We start from the raw sequence: 14988 nt of genomic DNA, 5'->3' as shown, positions 1-14988 counted from the left end.
AAAAAAAAAAAATAGCCACGAACAAAATGTCATTGTAGTACTGTCAGTGCCAAGAGCTTGTGCCAGGAGACTCACTTTTATGCGTTCGAAACAAAATGCTCCGATGTCTATTTTGTTTTTAATGCTTTTGTTCACGCGCCGAACGCAACGCTGATGCCCAACGATTTCGCCATGACGTGTTGCAGCTATCACTGGGACTGTAGTGTAACATTGAACAGAGGACCGCTTAATTTGTTTTATCAAAGGCAGAAAGTTTACACTTGACGTAACGCATCCACTAACTTCTTAAACTTTTGTGAACTACAGAACCAAGAGCAAATAGTATTAGAGTAGGACCTCGTTTATACGTTCCGGGTTTTTACATTTTCCTGGCTTTTACGCTCAAACCCGCCGAGCTCCCAGCCCCACAAGGGCTTCTAATCTTTTTATGTTTTCCCGAATTGTACTTTTCTTCCCACTGTCTCCTGAGAAACATATCAGTGAGGTCCTACTGTAATTAAAGGTAGTTTATCGTGTCCAGAGACTATTGCAAAATGTTATTAGAAATTTCCAGAAAATGTGAGTATTAGCGACATAGCTCTCCGGGAAAAATGGGTAAAATGTTTGTTCGTGAGTCTGGAGTGAGCTGCAAAAAGATGGTGCAGGTCACTCAAAACCGAAAAATTGGTTTGCTTCTTGCATCGTTTTGATTTCTTGCTTTATGTTAGCAGTCATACTTTAATGTTATCAGCTTAACATTGAACATGTCCATATTGGTTCTGTGTGCAACACCGTACACATTTTACTAAAGAAAGGGTGGCAGTGCAATACCTCTTCACATATATGTTGTACTTTGGTCATTCTTGGATTGTTGCTCTAAAAAAAAAAGAAGGCATAAAATAACTTAGCAAACTTCCTCCTCATCCTTTCTAGAAATCCATCCTCGCCTCACTGTACAGTTCTGAAGGCTCCGTCATGGAGGTGAGATGTCGTCTGAATTTCATTGTAATTAATTGTGGCTTGCATGACACTAAACTTTTTTCTGTAATAGCACACAGTGCAGTGGAATCTCGGTAATTCAAACTAACGTGCAGGTCCCATCCGATGCATCTCTGTGGGTTGAAACTCCCAGTAATTCAAACTTTGCTTTATTTCAACAAAGGTTTGGTCCCCATCGGGCTCAAATTAATGAGTTTCCACTGTATTAGTATATACACTTGAATCAAGTTTTAAGGCAACCTTGCTGTTTATGTATAGCATTATAATAAACTACCGTTGAACAAACAAATTTTGCAAACCACTGTGAATCCTTGTAGTACGTCACTCATCACGAAATTGTTTTGTTTACTTTCGTTTCGGGACAGCGTCATCACTTTGCTCAAGCGATGGCAATACTGAACACCGATGGTTGCAACATCTTCGAAAACCTGTCTCGGCAGGTAAGCAACTCAATATCCAGTGTATTTTAATTAGCTGAAGGAATCTAGCTATTAAGAAATAATGTGGGCCTTTCAGGTTTTATTGTGTGGAGACCCTGGAAAGACTTATAAGAGTATTTTTTAATTATTTTGAAGACAACTCGTGAAGAAACGGGCACTGTGGCTAGCTCGTCTGCATTAAGAAAATAACGATGTGGAATGGACTAACAAAGCTTACAGTGGAGACCTCATAAAGTTTCATTTTTAGGCATGACAGCTGAAAGAGCATTCTTGCTGTTACTATTAGTTGATTGCTTTAGTGACATAGACCACAACTTCTGAGGCACATGCAGAAAACATTCATGTTGACACATGTTTGTTTGTGTGAAACATTGTGGAAGCATCTTTCAGTCTTGCATGAGACATCTGAGGTAACCTCTTTTCGTGTGATCTCATCAACCAGGAACTTAGACGAACCTAACCAAATTATGTGGAACTGATTAGCCATTGCCAGCTGTAGCATTCTGTGTTCTGCGACAGCTTCTTGCATTAGGCACTTCCCAGCTGAAACGATCTGTCATCTTTCTTTGGGTAAACAAGGGGGAATTTATGTGCGTCGTTTTTGGTGCCTCAGGAATACACCGACTGCCTGGATCAAATGAGGGACGTCATCTTGGCGACAGACTTGGCGCATCACTTCCGGATAGTGGAGGAACTCAAAACGATGGTACAAGGTGCGTTGCCGTCAAAGCCTTTCATTTCTCTTAACTTCCCCTTCTTAATTTCCCCTTTTGCAGACCTTCAAGTCCAATGATTTTTGTTTGGTGTTTGTTTGGACTGCTGGAAGTTAGCCAGCTCCAGGAACATTTGGGGTCTCTTCTGTAGATGAGAAATTTAGCCAGTGCAGTACCTGTACCACTGCCAGTTTAGGGTCTTTCACATGCTATGTTTGACTATGCTACACTTGACTTAGTGTAGCCCAGCCAAGTGTGGTACATTTAAGTATAGCATAGCTGAGAGCTCTTCAAATGGTAGACGACGGCTCTTGCCCTGCAAGCATTGTGATTTGTTGCTTTTTTTGCAATTGTCAGAGGGCTATGACGTGAGCAACCGCAAGCACCACCAACTCCTCACAAGCATGCTGGTGACCTGCTGTGACCTTTCGGACCAGACCAAGGACTGGAGGAGCTCCAAGAAGATAGCTGTAAGTGACCTTCTTTTAAGGCTATTGTCGCCAGTGGAAGCCAGTTACTGGTCACTGTCACGCCCTTCAAAGCCGCTGTCGTTGGTAGAAGCCAGTTACTGGCTACTGTCATTCCCCTCAAAGCCACTGTCACTGGTAGAAGTCAGTTACTGGTTTTTGTCGCAACCTTCAAAACTGTTGTCACCAGTGGAAGCCAGTTGCTGGTTATTGTCACAACCTTCAAAGCTATTGTCACTGGTCATTGTCACACACCCCGTCAAGGCCGTTGTCACTGGTAAAAGCCAGTTACTGATTATTGTTGCAAGCTTCAAAGCAATTGTCACCAGTGGAAGCCAATTACCGGTAATTGTCACAGCCCATTAAGCCAGTTACTGGTTGGCGTTACAACCTTCAAAATTGGTTTCACCTGTGCAGGCTAGCTACTGGGTATTGTCACACCCCTCTAGGTCATTGTCACCAGTGCAAAGCCAGTTACTGGTGTTTGTCATGCCCCTCAAAGCCAATGTCACTGGTGGAAGCCAATTACTGGTTGTTCTCACAACCTTTAAACTTGTCATTGGTGGTTAGTCACACCCCTTAAAGCCATTGTCCTTAGAAGAAGCCATTTATTGGTTACTGTTGCGCCCCTCAGCCATTGTTGCTGGTATAGAATCTTAAGCAGGCTCTGAACAAAGCAATATCTTATTTTGTGCACTTAATACCCCAGTTGTTTCTTTAAAAGATAGTATGAAATGATTTTTGTGTTGTCCAAATTTTGTGTGATTTGTGGTTGATTTGTTTGCAAATGTCTTAAAGATTACATTTATGTGCTGTATTTGAGTGAGATACGTGAATAAAGTAAAACAGTGTTTAAGAACCTTCATCCCCCCTTAAACAAATCAATGACACAGCAACTGGTGACTGCGTCGTACCTGGCGTTGTTGCGCCAACGTGTGGAGCAACGCGTCCTCTCTAGTCGCGTGCACATTGAACACCCTTGCACGTAAACCCGCTGCCCGATAGCGGCACTTTTTTTTTTTTTTTTTTTTTTTTCCTAGCTGACGGATAACGCATCACACCCACAGCACGCATCGTACGAGCGAGATTCCGGCCACGCGCCTGCACGTGCGCATGCCCCGTGGTATGGTTTCCATGTGGCGCGATTTTTGGCTATCTTCACGCCGGCCGTTATCTCTGGCGTCAGCGGGTATCTCGCTTTCGTGCTACGAGGGCACGTGGGGTGACGTCTCGTTGAGCTCTGCGACGGAGCGATCTGGGCTGCGATGTGATATCAGCGCTGTGGGAGGCATCTCGGCTTGCACGTGACAGTCGCGCCATCTGAGCGGGACTTTAAAACCAACATCTTTCTACACAAAACGCGGCAAGTGGAAATTGGAGGAAATCGCCGAGGGCTTCTGCTGAGGAGCGGGGTAGGAGGGAGAGTAGGGGATGGGGCGGGGGCAGGGGGAGAGCTCAGTTCTTGTTTCGACACTGGCAATCCCGGGACATAAACTCATTGCGCGCACAGCATCTCCAGCATGGCTGGTCCGTAGACTGTTTAATTGGCGTGGAACGAAGTTGATCAATATTTCTGGGATTCCTACTCTACGCGTTGCAATCCAAAATTAAAGGGATACTGAACCGAAATTTCGACCTCACAAAACAAGGCTGGGCGGATAGGCGGGACGCTGTAAATCCCAAAAACATCACTCATAGAGCGATATCTCGAACGGATCGTCGTATATTGGAAAATAAGTGCGCGATTGAATACGGCCAACGAGGCATGCGACGTCACGAGTCCCATTCCCTCTCCTCCTCGCTACGTCCCGTCGAGCTGGTGAACCGAAACGAGGAGGAGAGAAGCGAGGCCGCTTCCCCTCATTCTCAAATTCTCCCGGAGGACAGTGACGTGAAAGACCTCGCTTGATCGCGCTATTCTTTTCCAAAAGTACGGCCATCCGTCTGAGATATCGATGTGCGAGCGATGTTTTGGGGTTCGTAGCGTCCCGTTCGACGCTTCTGCCACCTTATTTTACAAAATCGAAATTTCGATTCAGTATCCCTTTAAAATCAGTTCAGCCTCCCTTCAAAGACGAGCTCTGTGGCACCGTGCATGGGTGTGTTTCTCATCCGCAAAACCGTTATCGTTATTGTTGACGATTTTGACATTTTTCCACTAAATTTAGCGGTTTTCAGTGTTGTCCCGTGGAAAAAATTGCCTAAATGCGGGTGGCAGATTTTTCTTTAGCGGCTTTCAGTGTTGTCCAGTGGAAACATTGTCTCTTTGCTGGTCGTGGTTCTCCTTTCGACGGCTTTCGGTATTGTCTGGTGGGAGAAACTGCCGTTTTGCGGGTGGCAGAATTTTTTTGTTGATTTTCTGGTCGTGTTAGTGTTCCCTCTGGAGGTCTAAAATGTTTTGTAGTTCCTTGACTTCATAACGATAGGGGTGTACGTCAGCTGTCATGGCAATGCACCTAGTAACACAATGAAGCAGTGGACATAGCTCTGGGCACGGAAGCAGCCTGATTCAACACAGACAGCTTCCTTCTAAGGGTTGTTTCATTTATTACACTGTTTTCAGAAAAATTACAGCAGCAAATTAGATTAAAACATCATTTCTTGCTTTCTGCCTGAAATTTAGTGGTTTTTATTTATTTATTTATTTATTTATTTACCCTACAGGCCCTGACGGGCATTACATAGGGGGGGAAGCGATGGTACAAAGTTTAATACAATTGAATCAAGTAAAAAAAAAAAAGAAAAAATGATTACATAGTTGGCATGAACAATGTTAAACTTTTTGTTGTAGGTATTTCACTTCTGAGTTGGCAACACTCACAACCACAGTGTTAGTATGGTTGCTAGTTAGATACGCAACATGCCTGAAGCGGCATGTTGCGGACCCGCGTGCTCTGCGCAAAGTACATGGACGTGGACGTGAGGTGTGTCATGTGCGCGCAAGGAGCAGACGAGACAGAGCATGTTACACTAGAATGCACAGGCCTGAAGCCGGATGTTACATTCGAACCAGACATGGTGGTGGCGCTGGGCTTCCGGGGCATTGACAAACATTACGCCACATTAGTTGGCAACCAGTGGAGCTAACGAAGAGGAGACTGGAGTGCTGGTGGAGGAGGACAAGAGAACACAACTACGGCATTGGCTAGTGTAGCTACTAGTCGGGCTAGACCCAGCCCCAAATCCAAGTATTGCAGCGTCACGCGTGTTATCTAGATCCGTCCACTCCACTACCGCGGTTGTACCTACTGGACGTCCGATCGCAATTGGCGGAACCTCGCGCTCGTTGCAGGAGCTCATCTACAACGAGTTCTTCTCGCAAGGCGACCTGGAGAAAGCGATGGGGGTGAAGCCAAGCGAGATGATGGACCGGGAGAAGGCCTGCATCCCCGAGCTACAGATCAACTTCATCCAGACCATCGTCAAGCCAATCTTCGAGTGAGTCCGCCCGTCGTGATGAGCTCTCGAAAACGGGAAGCGCACGCCACAGCAGCCATTTCACCTCCATCCTTTGAGCAGAGTTGAAATAGAGAGTGCTTCAGAAATCGAGGACGTTGTCAGGCCGATCTTTAATCGAGTGTACTCATTGCAATGAGCTCTCAAATGAAAAGCACACGTCGTCGCAGCCATTTCACCTCTCTCTTCTGAACAGAGTTGAAATAGAAACATTGTCAAGCCGATTTCTAAATAATGGAGCTTACTCATCGTGATCAGCCGTCGAGAGCGGGAAGTGCACATTGCAGCAGCAAATTCACTCACCTCTTTCAAACGTAGTTAAAAAAAATTGCTACAGATTTTTTTTTTTATTGTAAAGCCAATCTTTGATTGAGCTTACATATTGTGATGAACTCTTGAGAGCGGGAACCACACGTCGTAGCAGAAAGTGCTACGGGTTTCATAGCAAACTTACATCAAGCCGATCTTTGATCGAGTCTACATCGTCGTCGTGGCAACCGCTTCACAAGACAGACGTTATATTTCTCGTTCCCGTCGAGTTGAGATAGAAAGGGCTATCCGATTCTCGTTCGAAATTTTGCTACGAAAACTAGGGCACGGAACGGGAAAACTGATGCGCGCGTCGTGCGTCTTGCAGCCTCTTGGCCGAGATGTTCCCAGCCGCCAAGGAGACTGCGGATGCGGTGGACCACAACAAGCTGTACTGGGAGCGTGTCAGCGACATCTGCAGACGGCGCTATGCCAACAGCGCCTCCTCCCTCGACCTCTTTGAGGACGAGAAGCTGGAGAAGGAGGTGCTGCGTTGCCTCGAAAAGATAGAAGGTAGGCGAGCCTCTGGTTTTTTTATTACCTTTCATGGTCGTTGAAGTTACCTCTAAGGCTCGGTCACACCTTTGCAATTGAGCGCTATCAACTGCATCAAGCGCTTGTGATCGCTTATGACGGGAGAATGCGCTGTCATTACCTGTCGGGTAGCACTGGAACGCTTCTGATCTACACATACAGGGTGTTTCTTTTTAAGGCTTTAGAGATTTGTTTTAAAGGGCCCCTGAAAAGAAAAAAAAAAAGTTTTTTTAAAACAGTCTGGTTGGGACACGCGTGTCAAAGAATGAATTTAACGCGAAAAAAAAATTTTTTTAGAGCAATATTGACGGCGAGAGATTTATTTGAAAATTTGCGCGCAAATTCCAGGTCATTCAGCTCGGCTTCTCATTGGTAACCATGGTCATTCAAATCGGCTTCTCATTGGCCAATAGAATGAGTGACAGCATAGATGTTGGTTATGAAATCTTCGTGATCTCTTGAAATCGCCTTTTGAATTACATATTTTTAGGTTTAAGAAACAATCCATCGAATGAATGTCGCAATTGTTTACAAACGTTTTACAAAATCGTAACTTCCGTTCGGATACTACAACTATGGTGCCTGGATTGCGTCTTCGACTGGTGTGTTTAGCGTCCTATCCCGCCCATACATCAAAAGTGGTCCCAATGTGGCAACAAATGACGCAAGTGTCATGCTGTTGCCTGTCGCGATCCTGGCGGTTGGCCATAGAAATGCTGGCGAAAAGCACGAGCGAATGCGAGTGTCGCTTTCGTCACGGCGTCCCTTTAGGCGTCCCAACTTCCGGCTGCTTCAGCTTCCGTGAACTGTCACAGTGGAAAGCGACCTGCAGCAGAACAGGCGTCTGCCACTTATACCACAACTGTTGGGGCGCCGCCAGGGTCGCAACAGGCGACAGCATGACACTTCTATGACGTCGTCAGGCGGAAATCGAGGGACCACTTTTTTGAACCCGGTAAACACACCAGTCGGAGACGCGTTCCAGGCTTCATACTACAACAAAACAACAAACAAAAGCTTCGCCATTTTGTTTTCTGTCATGGTCGCCGTCTTCGCGTCTCGCATTCTGAAGAGGGCTTGTTGCTTGTGTTAGTTAGTCAGTCATCGTAAGTACTTAGGAAGTGGCGCGGAATGACAGGTTTCTGTTTTTCTACTCTTCTTTGCGCGATTTGTGTGTCCCGTTTACCCCATCTTTTGTTTGTTTTCTGGCGCGCGCGAGTGCCAATTTTTGTTTAGATGTCTGTTCCCGTAAAGAGTTTAGTGAGGCACGCGACACCACACTCAACGTTTAATAAAAAAAATCAGTCACCACTGCGTGTCCTCGCGGCGGCTTGAAGGATCGTGCGGCTCAAACAAACTCGTCGATGCACCCGCTTCGCCGCGGCGAAGCGGGTGCCTCGCGAGCGGTTGTTTTGCGGCGATCGGAGCGGACGCCTTCCGGCTGGCGAGGCGTGTCCTCGTACGGGCGAAGGCCCAGCTGCTGGCAGCGTTGAAGCAACCGACGCTTCAGGTCGGGGTGCACCGCGACGACTATGTACTGTGTGGACGACCACGGCACCACGGTGACCACGGTACGTGCACGATACGACGCGGTAACGTCGTCACGTCGTGCGATCGGCACACACAGTGGCCACGGGCTGTGTTCCAAATCTCCAAATGGATCCGAGTTTCTCCGGCGGATCGTATCACTTGACAGCACAGATTGAAAAACGCAGTACGCGGGTAGGTTTTAGAACGCCAAGGTTACAAAACCCTTACCCTGGGGTAAGATCGAGTAAATTTTGGAACACGACCAGGAAGTAGCAATGGCTCTCGTGCGGGGCGCAGCCAAGCCAGGAAAGCAGCCAAGCCGATCCATTACGAAGAGGCGGGGACTACCTCTCCTCCACGCGCCCGAAATGCCGAGAGAGAGAAAGGTGGAAAGGAGGTGACTACCGACTAAATTGCTTCTGGCGCAGTCAATATAGCTCTAAAAAAATTTTTTTTTCGCGTAAAATTCATTTTTTGACACGCGTGTCTCAACCAGACTGTTTTTAAAAAACTTTTTTTTTCTTTTCAGGGGCCCTTTAAACAAGAAAGCTACAATAATGCAGTCTCTGCAGACGAGTTATACGGCTGGGGGGTACATAATATAGGGGGCTATTATTGCGATAAGTTGGCCCATTAACAAAAACATCTTGACCAACTTTTACTTGGCACGTGGGAGGCGCAGTAGTGCGCTAAAGTTGTTACCACTCATGCAACAGGCGGAAGACTGGCGGTGAGAAAACACGATTGATAAGTAGTTGTAGTAGACAACCTTTAATTGCTCCCAGAAAGACTAAGTGATTGGTCGGAGACCTATCTAGGGGTCCCCTCCCTACGACCACTTAGGCGGCGGCCAGAATCCCTTTGACTCCAGTGGCATCCTTGGCCAGTTGGACGACTTGTTCCTGCACCTTAGAGAAGAACTTCCCAGTTCTCTCGGTTGGCGATTATTTTCGGTAGCGGTTGGGCTTTGCAGTCGAGTCACTGCTTTCCCAAACCACGTGGCGAAGAGTCGCTCTTGCACCACATAGCTGGCAGCCTCATTTGTAGCTATCCGGATACCATCGGCTGAGCTGGGCAGGACTGGGGTAGATGACTGTCTGTAGTCGCTACCACGCTACCGCTTGTCTCTTATCCAGCGAAGGATGCGCCGGAGGGTAGTACGTCCTTTCGCCGGCGTAATAATCGAGAATGTCTCGAAACTTTATCAGTCTGTCGACCCCCCCCCCCCCCCCCTCCCCCCCCTTCCCCCCCGTCAACGGTTCGGTGAAGGGCTCCGATGTTACTCCGGCCCAGCGAGTAAGACCCCGGGCCGCGTCGTGAGCCTCCTCGTTGCCGGGGACCGACGTGTGTGCTGGAGTCTAGATCAGCTTCACCTTCGCAGTCTTTTCAGGATCGCCCGGTACGCGAAGCGTAAGCGGCGAGATCTGTCTCTCGGCATATTGCCGAGATTCGCCATCTACGAATCGCTGGCGAACGATGAGAGACGGAAAAACCGTGCGGGCGCGTCGTCGCACCAATAGCCTTGCTCCTGCTGCACCAGTAGAAACTTTGGCGAATCACTGGCGGACGATGAGAGACGGAAAAACCGTGCGGGCGCGTTGTCGCACCAGTAGAAACTTTGGCGCTCCACTGCACTTCCCACATCTCAGTCTTTCTAAGACTGACTGATTTCATAATCTAAACCTAAATTAAGACGAGGAGAAATGTTCCCTAACAAGCTCGCCTGTATGCTCCCGACTGATTTAGTCGTTTTTGATGACACTCGGCAAGCTTCTAATTGGAATTGTGTTTATTTTTACTAATTAATTTATTTATTTAAAATGCCCTCAGGGCCAGGAGGCATTAGATAGGGGAGTGGTTACAACAACATAAAATGGGCAGGAAGGCTTGTACTTATACAATGTTAGCTAATGCATTCTTGATATGTTGATGATCTTCGAAGGTTGCTGTTGGTGCAGGAAGGCAATTCCACTCTTCAGATGTGCATGGTAAAAATGGCTGAAAGAAAGCATTAGTTCTGGAGAATGGAACTCCGACCTTGTGAGCACGATCTAATCGAGGTGAGATGTATTGAGGAGGAAAGATGAGTTTGTCGCGAAGGTATGGGTAGTGATATAGCTTGTGAAAAAGACGGACGAGACTTTTTATGGTGAGAAGCTAGAGATGGTAGATTAAGACTAAATTTCATGGTGCTTATGCTTGCTGTTCTATTATGATTAGAGAGTATAAAACTAACAGAGTTAATTTAAACCATTTTTAATGATTAAATAAAGTTTTCTCGGTCAGGATGCCAAACTGATGTGGCATGTTGAAGTTTGGGGCAAATTAGTGTTTTATACAGTGTTAGTTTGAGAGAGGAAGATGCATGTGAAAAGTTATGTCGCAAATATCCCAACATTCTCATAGCGTTGTTAATTACATATGCAGTGTGAACATTCAAAGTGAGATTAGTAAAAATATATACACCAAGACACTTATAAATGAATTGCAGCATCTAAGGGCTGGTTGTTAAGATAGTAGAGTGGGAGTTCTTGAATTATTCTGGAAACACACAAAAATTTATGTCTGTTAATGTTTAGCCCCACACACCAAGTTTCGAACCATACAGAGATAGCGTCGAGGTTAGATTGGAAAGTTGTTAAGTCGTCGTTACGCGTTAGTTCCTGAAAACCTAAGCAGTTGTCTGCGACCATACAAATACAAGAGGAGACGCAAGTCTCCTCTCGTAGAAAATGTAGAGTACCAAGCCCTGAGCTTTGTGGTACATACACTGGAGTGAATGCATGTTGGCTCAGAGTTTAGATTGTTCGCCAAAACAAACTGAATGATTATCAAAAAGATAGTCAAGCCATGTTAAAAGTTTCGAATCGAGGGTAAGTTGATGTTTGTGAAGTAATAATTTGTAAATACCTTATCGAATGCTTTGTAAAAATTAAAAAAACTAAATGCAATTGGCTATTGAAGGGTGGTCGAGGATGTTTTGTTTATGCGTGAAGAATACCAGTTGTGTTTCGCAGGAATAGGTTTTCCGAAAGCCATGTTGTGAAAATCTGAAAAACGAATTAGACTCAAGAAAGTTAGCAAAGTTCGAAAAAAATGTGCTCAAAGGTTTTATTTGGGATGCTGGTGATTGAATTGGGCCAATAATTAAGTGGGGAATTCTTGTTAGTACCTGATTTATGAAGTGGAATTACCTTCCCAACCTTCCTCTTAGCAGGAAGAAAACCATTGTCAAGTGTCTGCTGGAATACCTTTGATATGATAGAAGAATAACAACCAGCACTTTTCAAAACCTTGGGGTTAATGAAATCGCAGCTAGGAGCTGAAGATGCTTTGTGTTTAATCACTCTGTCAACACCAGTAGGTTCAATTGTTATCAAAGACAATAAAATGTAGTTGTGCGGGGGTGTAGAGGCGGTAGAGAATTTGTGGCTGCGGAAAAGTTATGTTTAAAAAGTGAAAGCCGCTTACAACTCCCTGTAACGCCGAATTAGAGCGCAGCTCTTGAGGAGGAGGGAAGGGCACTGGGGGGGGGTTAAACTAACCAGGGGTCATCATCACTGATGACGTCATCAGTGACGATGACAATGCAGGTACCGATGACGTCATTAGTGATGTCACTGATGACTTCACCAGTGATGATGACGATGCGAATGTTGGTGACGTCATCAGTGACGTCGCTGATGACGTCATCAGTGATGATGACGATGACAATGCGGATGTCGGTAACGTCATCAGTGATGACGATGCGGAGATGCGGATGTCGTAACGTCATCAGTGATGATGACGATGCGGATGCCGGTGACATCATCAGTGATGATGCGGATGCCGGTGACGTCATCAGTGATGATGACGATGCGGATGCCGGTGACGTCATCAGTGATGATGACGATGCGGATGCCGGTGACGTCATCAGTGATGATGACGATGCGGATGCCGGTGACGTCATCAGTGATGATGACGATGCGGATGCCGGTGACGTCATCAGTGATGATGACGATGCGGATGCCGGTGACGTCATCAGTGATGATGACGATGCGGATGCCGGTGACGTCATCAGTGATGATGACGATGCGGATGCCGGTGACGTCATCAGTGATGATGACGATGCGGATGCCGGTGACGTCATCAGTGATGATGACGATGACGATATGGATGCCGGTGACGACATGAGTGACGTCACTGATGACGTCATCAGTGATGATGACAATGAGGATGCCGGTGACGATGTGGATGCCGGTGACGTCATCAGTGATGATGACGATGACAATGTGGATGCCGGTGACGTCATCATTGATGATGACGTCATCAGTGATGATGATGATGACGATGTGGATGCCGGTGACGTGATCAGTGACGATGACGTAATCGGGGGGTCATGCGACATCGGCGGGGGTCACGTGCCCCCCACGAGGTCACGTGACCCTGGTGGGGGCTCGCGCGGTGCATTATGGGACATTTCCCATGATGCACCGGGGTCACGTGACCTCGGGGGGGTCACGTGCCCCCCCACGAGGTCACGTGACCCCGGTGGGGGGCTCGCGCGGTGCATTATGGGACACTTCCCGTGATGCACCGCGCGGTTACGCCGACGGCGACGCCGCTCAAGCCGGAAACGGGCCCCCAAGAGCTGCGCTCTAAAACGTAATTAAGGTTGGACGCACGCAGGTTAGACGGAATAACATTTTCGGCACTGTCAATGATGGTTATATTGTCATCGTCCTTAGGGTTTATAACACACCAGACACAGTGCAGCCAGCGGCGTAATGCGTCATTATCCCGCGGTTCCTTGCAGAGCATGAATGAACGCCGGCTTGGACCCAGACACGGAGAAGCAGTACCGAACGTTCCAGGGACTGTCACGCGACCTCCCTCTTCGCAGCGCCATCCCTTCCAGCACAGAAGCCCCCCGGAGGATGCGGCATCTTTCATCACCTACTCAAACTTTTAGGGCACCCCACTGTCCCCACTCGACTCCCTTGAAGTCGCGTGACCCCTTCAAGTCCTCGGAGGAACCAGGACACTCAGGAATTCAACCTTGGAGAGGGCCCAGCTTTGTTTGTGCATCTCACCGACGGTAGAAGAAAACCGGCAGACACCTTTGCACCAGCAATCGCCTTGCAGAGGTCCACACGAGTCAAGCCACCGCATTCCAAGAACGGCGACGGAGAAACCGCGACCACTGCACGTGCGGCACTACTACTGAAAGTTGCCGGGGACCTCCGACAAGTCCGCGTCGTCCGGGGCGCGCGCGACTTCGTTTGCCCGATCGTTTGTTTGGTTCTTGTCCGTTGCGTTTGAGGAACGAGTCGGCAAGACGTTGCAGCGCGGGGACCAAGGTTGCCTACCTCAGCCGGACTGCCGCCACCGCTCTCCATGCCGGGTAACGAGGGGCAGCGTCCTGCGAGGGGAAACGACTAAGGTGCTTCTCGGTTATTTCGCCGCCGCGTCCGTCGGAAAGTTGTCGTCGTCGCACGCCAGTTGCGGCTACTTTCCCCCATTTCCCCCGTCCCCTTATTTATATTATCCTGTACATATTGTGTATAATGCATTCTATGGTTTGACTGTTATATTTTCTATTTTACTTGCCACCTTTTGCCTGGCGTCACCCGCGTTTGTTCCGCGACTGCCATTTCCGCGTTCCGCAGCGAACGGTTTCGCCCGCCAGAGCGGACCCGTTGTGGTTGGGCATTGTACAGTCGCGGAACCGGTCCAGCAACTTGGGTGTGTACAAGTTTAAGCAGTGCACATTTTAGAGTAAAAAACGACCTTCGTCAGCAATATCCGCCTCCTCCGATTCCGTCTCGGTCGGCGTACCGCACGCAGGCACGACCATCCGCCTGTTCGTCTCGCGTTGCATTCCCAGTGTGTCGGCGTCTTCATCTTCTTTTGCCACAAACGCTCAAATCCCGAAGAGAGAAAGAGAAAAAAGAAAACCGGGAAACGCAATCACCCATTGCTCACCTAACCCATCTGTATTAGTGATACTTGTGTGCGTACCAGTATGCTTGCCATAGTTTGGAACTCTATTGCTCGATTGATTTTCGAGATCACCACGAAAGACCATCCCGAACTGCCAGACTGGACTCTGAAGTTCACTCTTACGGATTGGAAGTTTGTTCTCCTGTTGTAGGTGCACATACGTGTGAAATGATGGAATGTTGATTGGAATGCGGGCTGCAGCTAGACGCCTACTATGCGTTCTTGCTAGGCACGTGCACTGCAGCATGCGGCGAGTCCAAAAGTGCATTGCTATGTTGTGTAAATAGTTGAAGGATGTCCGTTAAAGGTTGAGCCACTATCACCCGCACATGTTGCACACTCGCGCAGTTTCTCCGACCCCCTTTTTGAGACCTCTTTGGGGATCAAAAATGGTGCTGCTTAATTTAGAAAGGAGACAACTGTGTGCATCTTTTCTCTGCCTCATGTACATACTTTGTCAAGAAGGAATTCGGCCCCACATGTTTAGGTTTTTTGGTGGGGCTACGTATATATATATATAGAAAGAGAAGAGAGAGAAACTTTTGACTGTTAATAAATGTTGTGTGTATACTAGGAACG

The 14988-nt window shown here is 47.5% G+C and overlaps 1 protein-coding gene across 5 annotated transcripts in view; it reads left to right on the top strand.

Moving 5' to 3' along the window:
• The window catches only part of LOC8035585 (cGMP-dependent 3',5'-cyclic phosphodiesterase), a 31275-nt gene extending 16289 nt beyond the window's left edge, over window positions 1-14986 (top strand). For all 5 annotated transcript variants that reach the window (XM_029967567.4, XM_029967590.4, XM_029967574.4 and 2 more), the window contains 7 exons: window positions 913-960; window positions 1344-1418; window positions 2032-2131; window positions 2489-2601; window positions 5891-6036; window positions 6692-6876; window positions 13223-14986. In XM_029967567.4, the coding sequence (XP_029823427.1) occupies window positions 913-960; window positions 1344-1418; window positions 2032-2131; window positions 2489-2601; window positions 5891-6036; window positions 6692-6876; window positions 13223-13233 (678 nt within the window). In that variant the 3' untranslated portion in view covers window positions 13234-14986. The remainder of the gene's footprint in view (window positions 1-912; window positions 961-1343; window positions 1419-2031; window positions 2132-2488; window positions 2602-5890; window positions 6037-6691; window positions 6877-13222) is intronic.
• Window positions 14987-14988: the final 2 nt, after the last annotated feature.

This window comes from Ixodes scapularis, unplaced genomic scaffold (assembly GCF_016920785.2).
Source record: "Ixodes scapularis isolate PalLabHiFi unplaced genomic scaffold, ASM1692078v2 PGA_scaffold13__105_contigs__length_92229423, whole genome shotgun sequence".
NCBI lineage: Eukaryota > Metazoa > Arthropoda > Arachnida > Ixodida > Ixodidae > Ixodes > Ixodes scapularis.
This window is presented reverse-complemented; position numbering and strand designations above follow the sequence as displayed.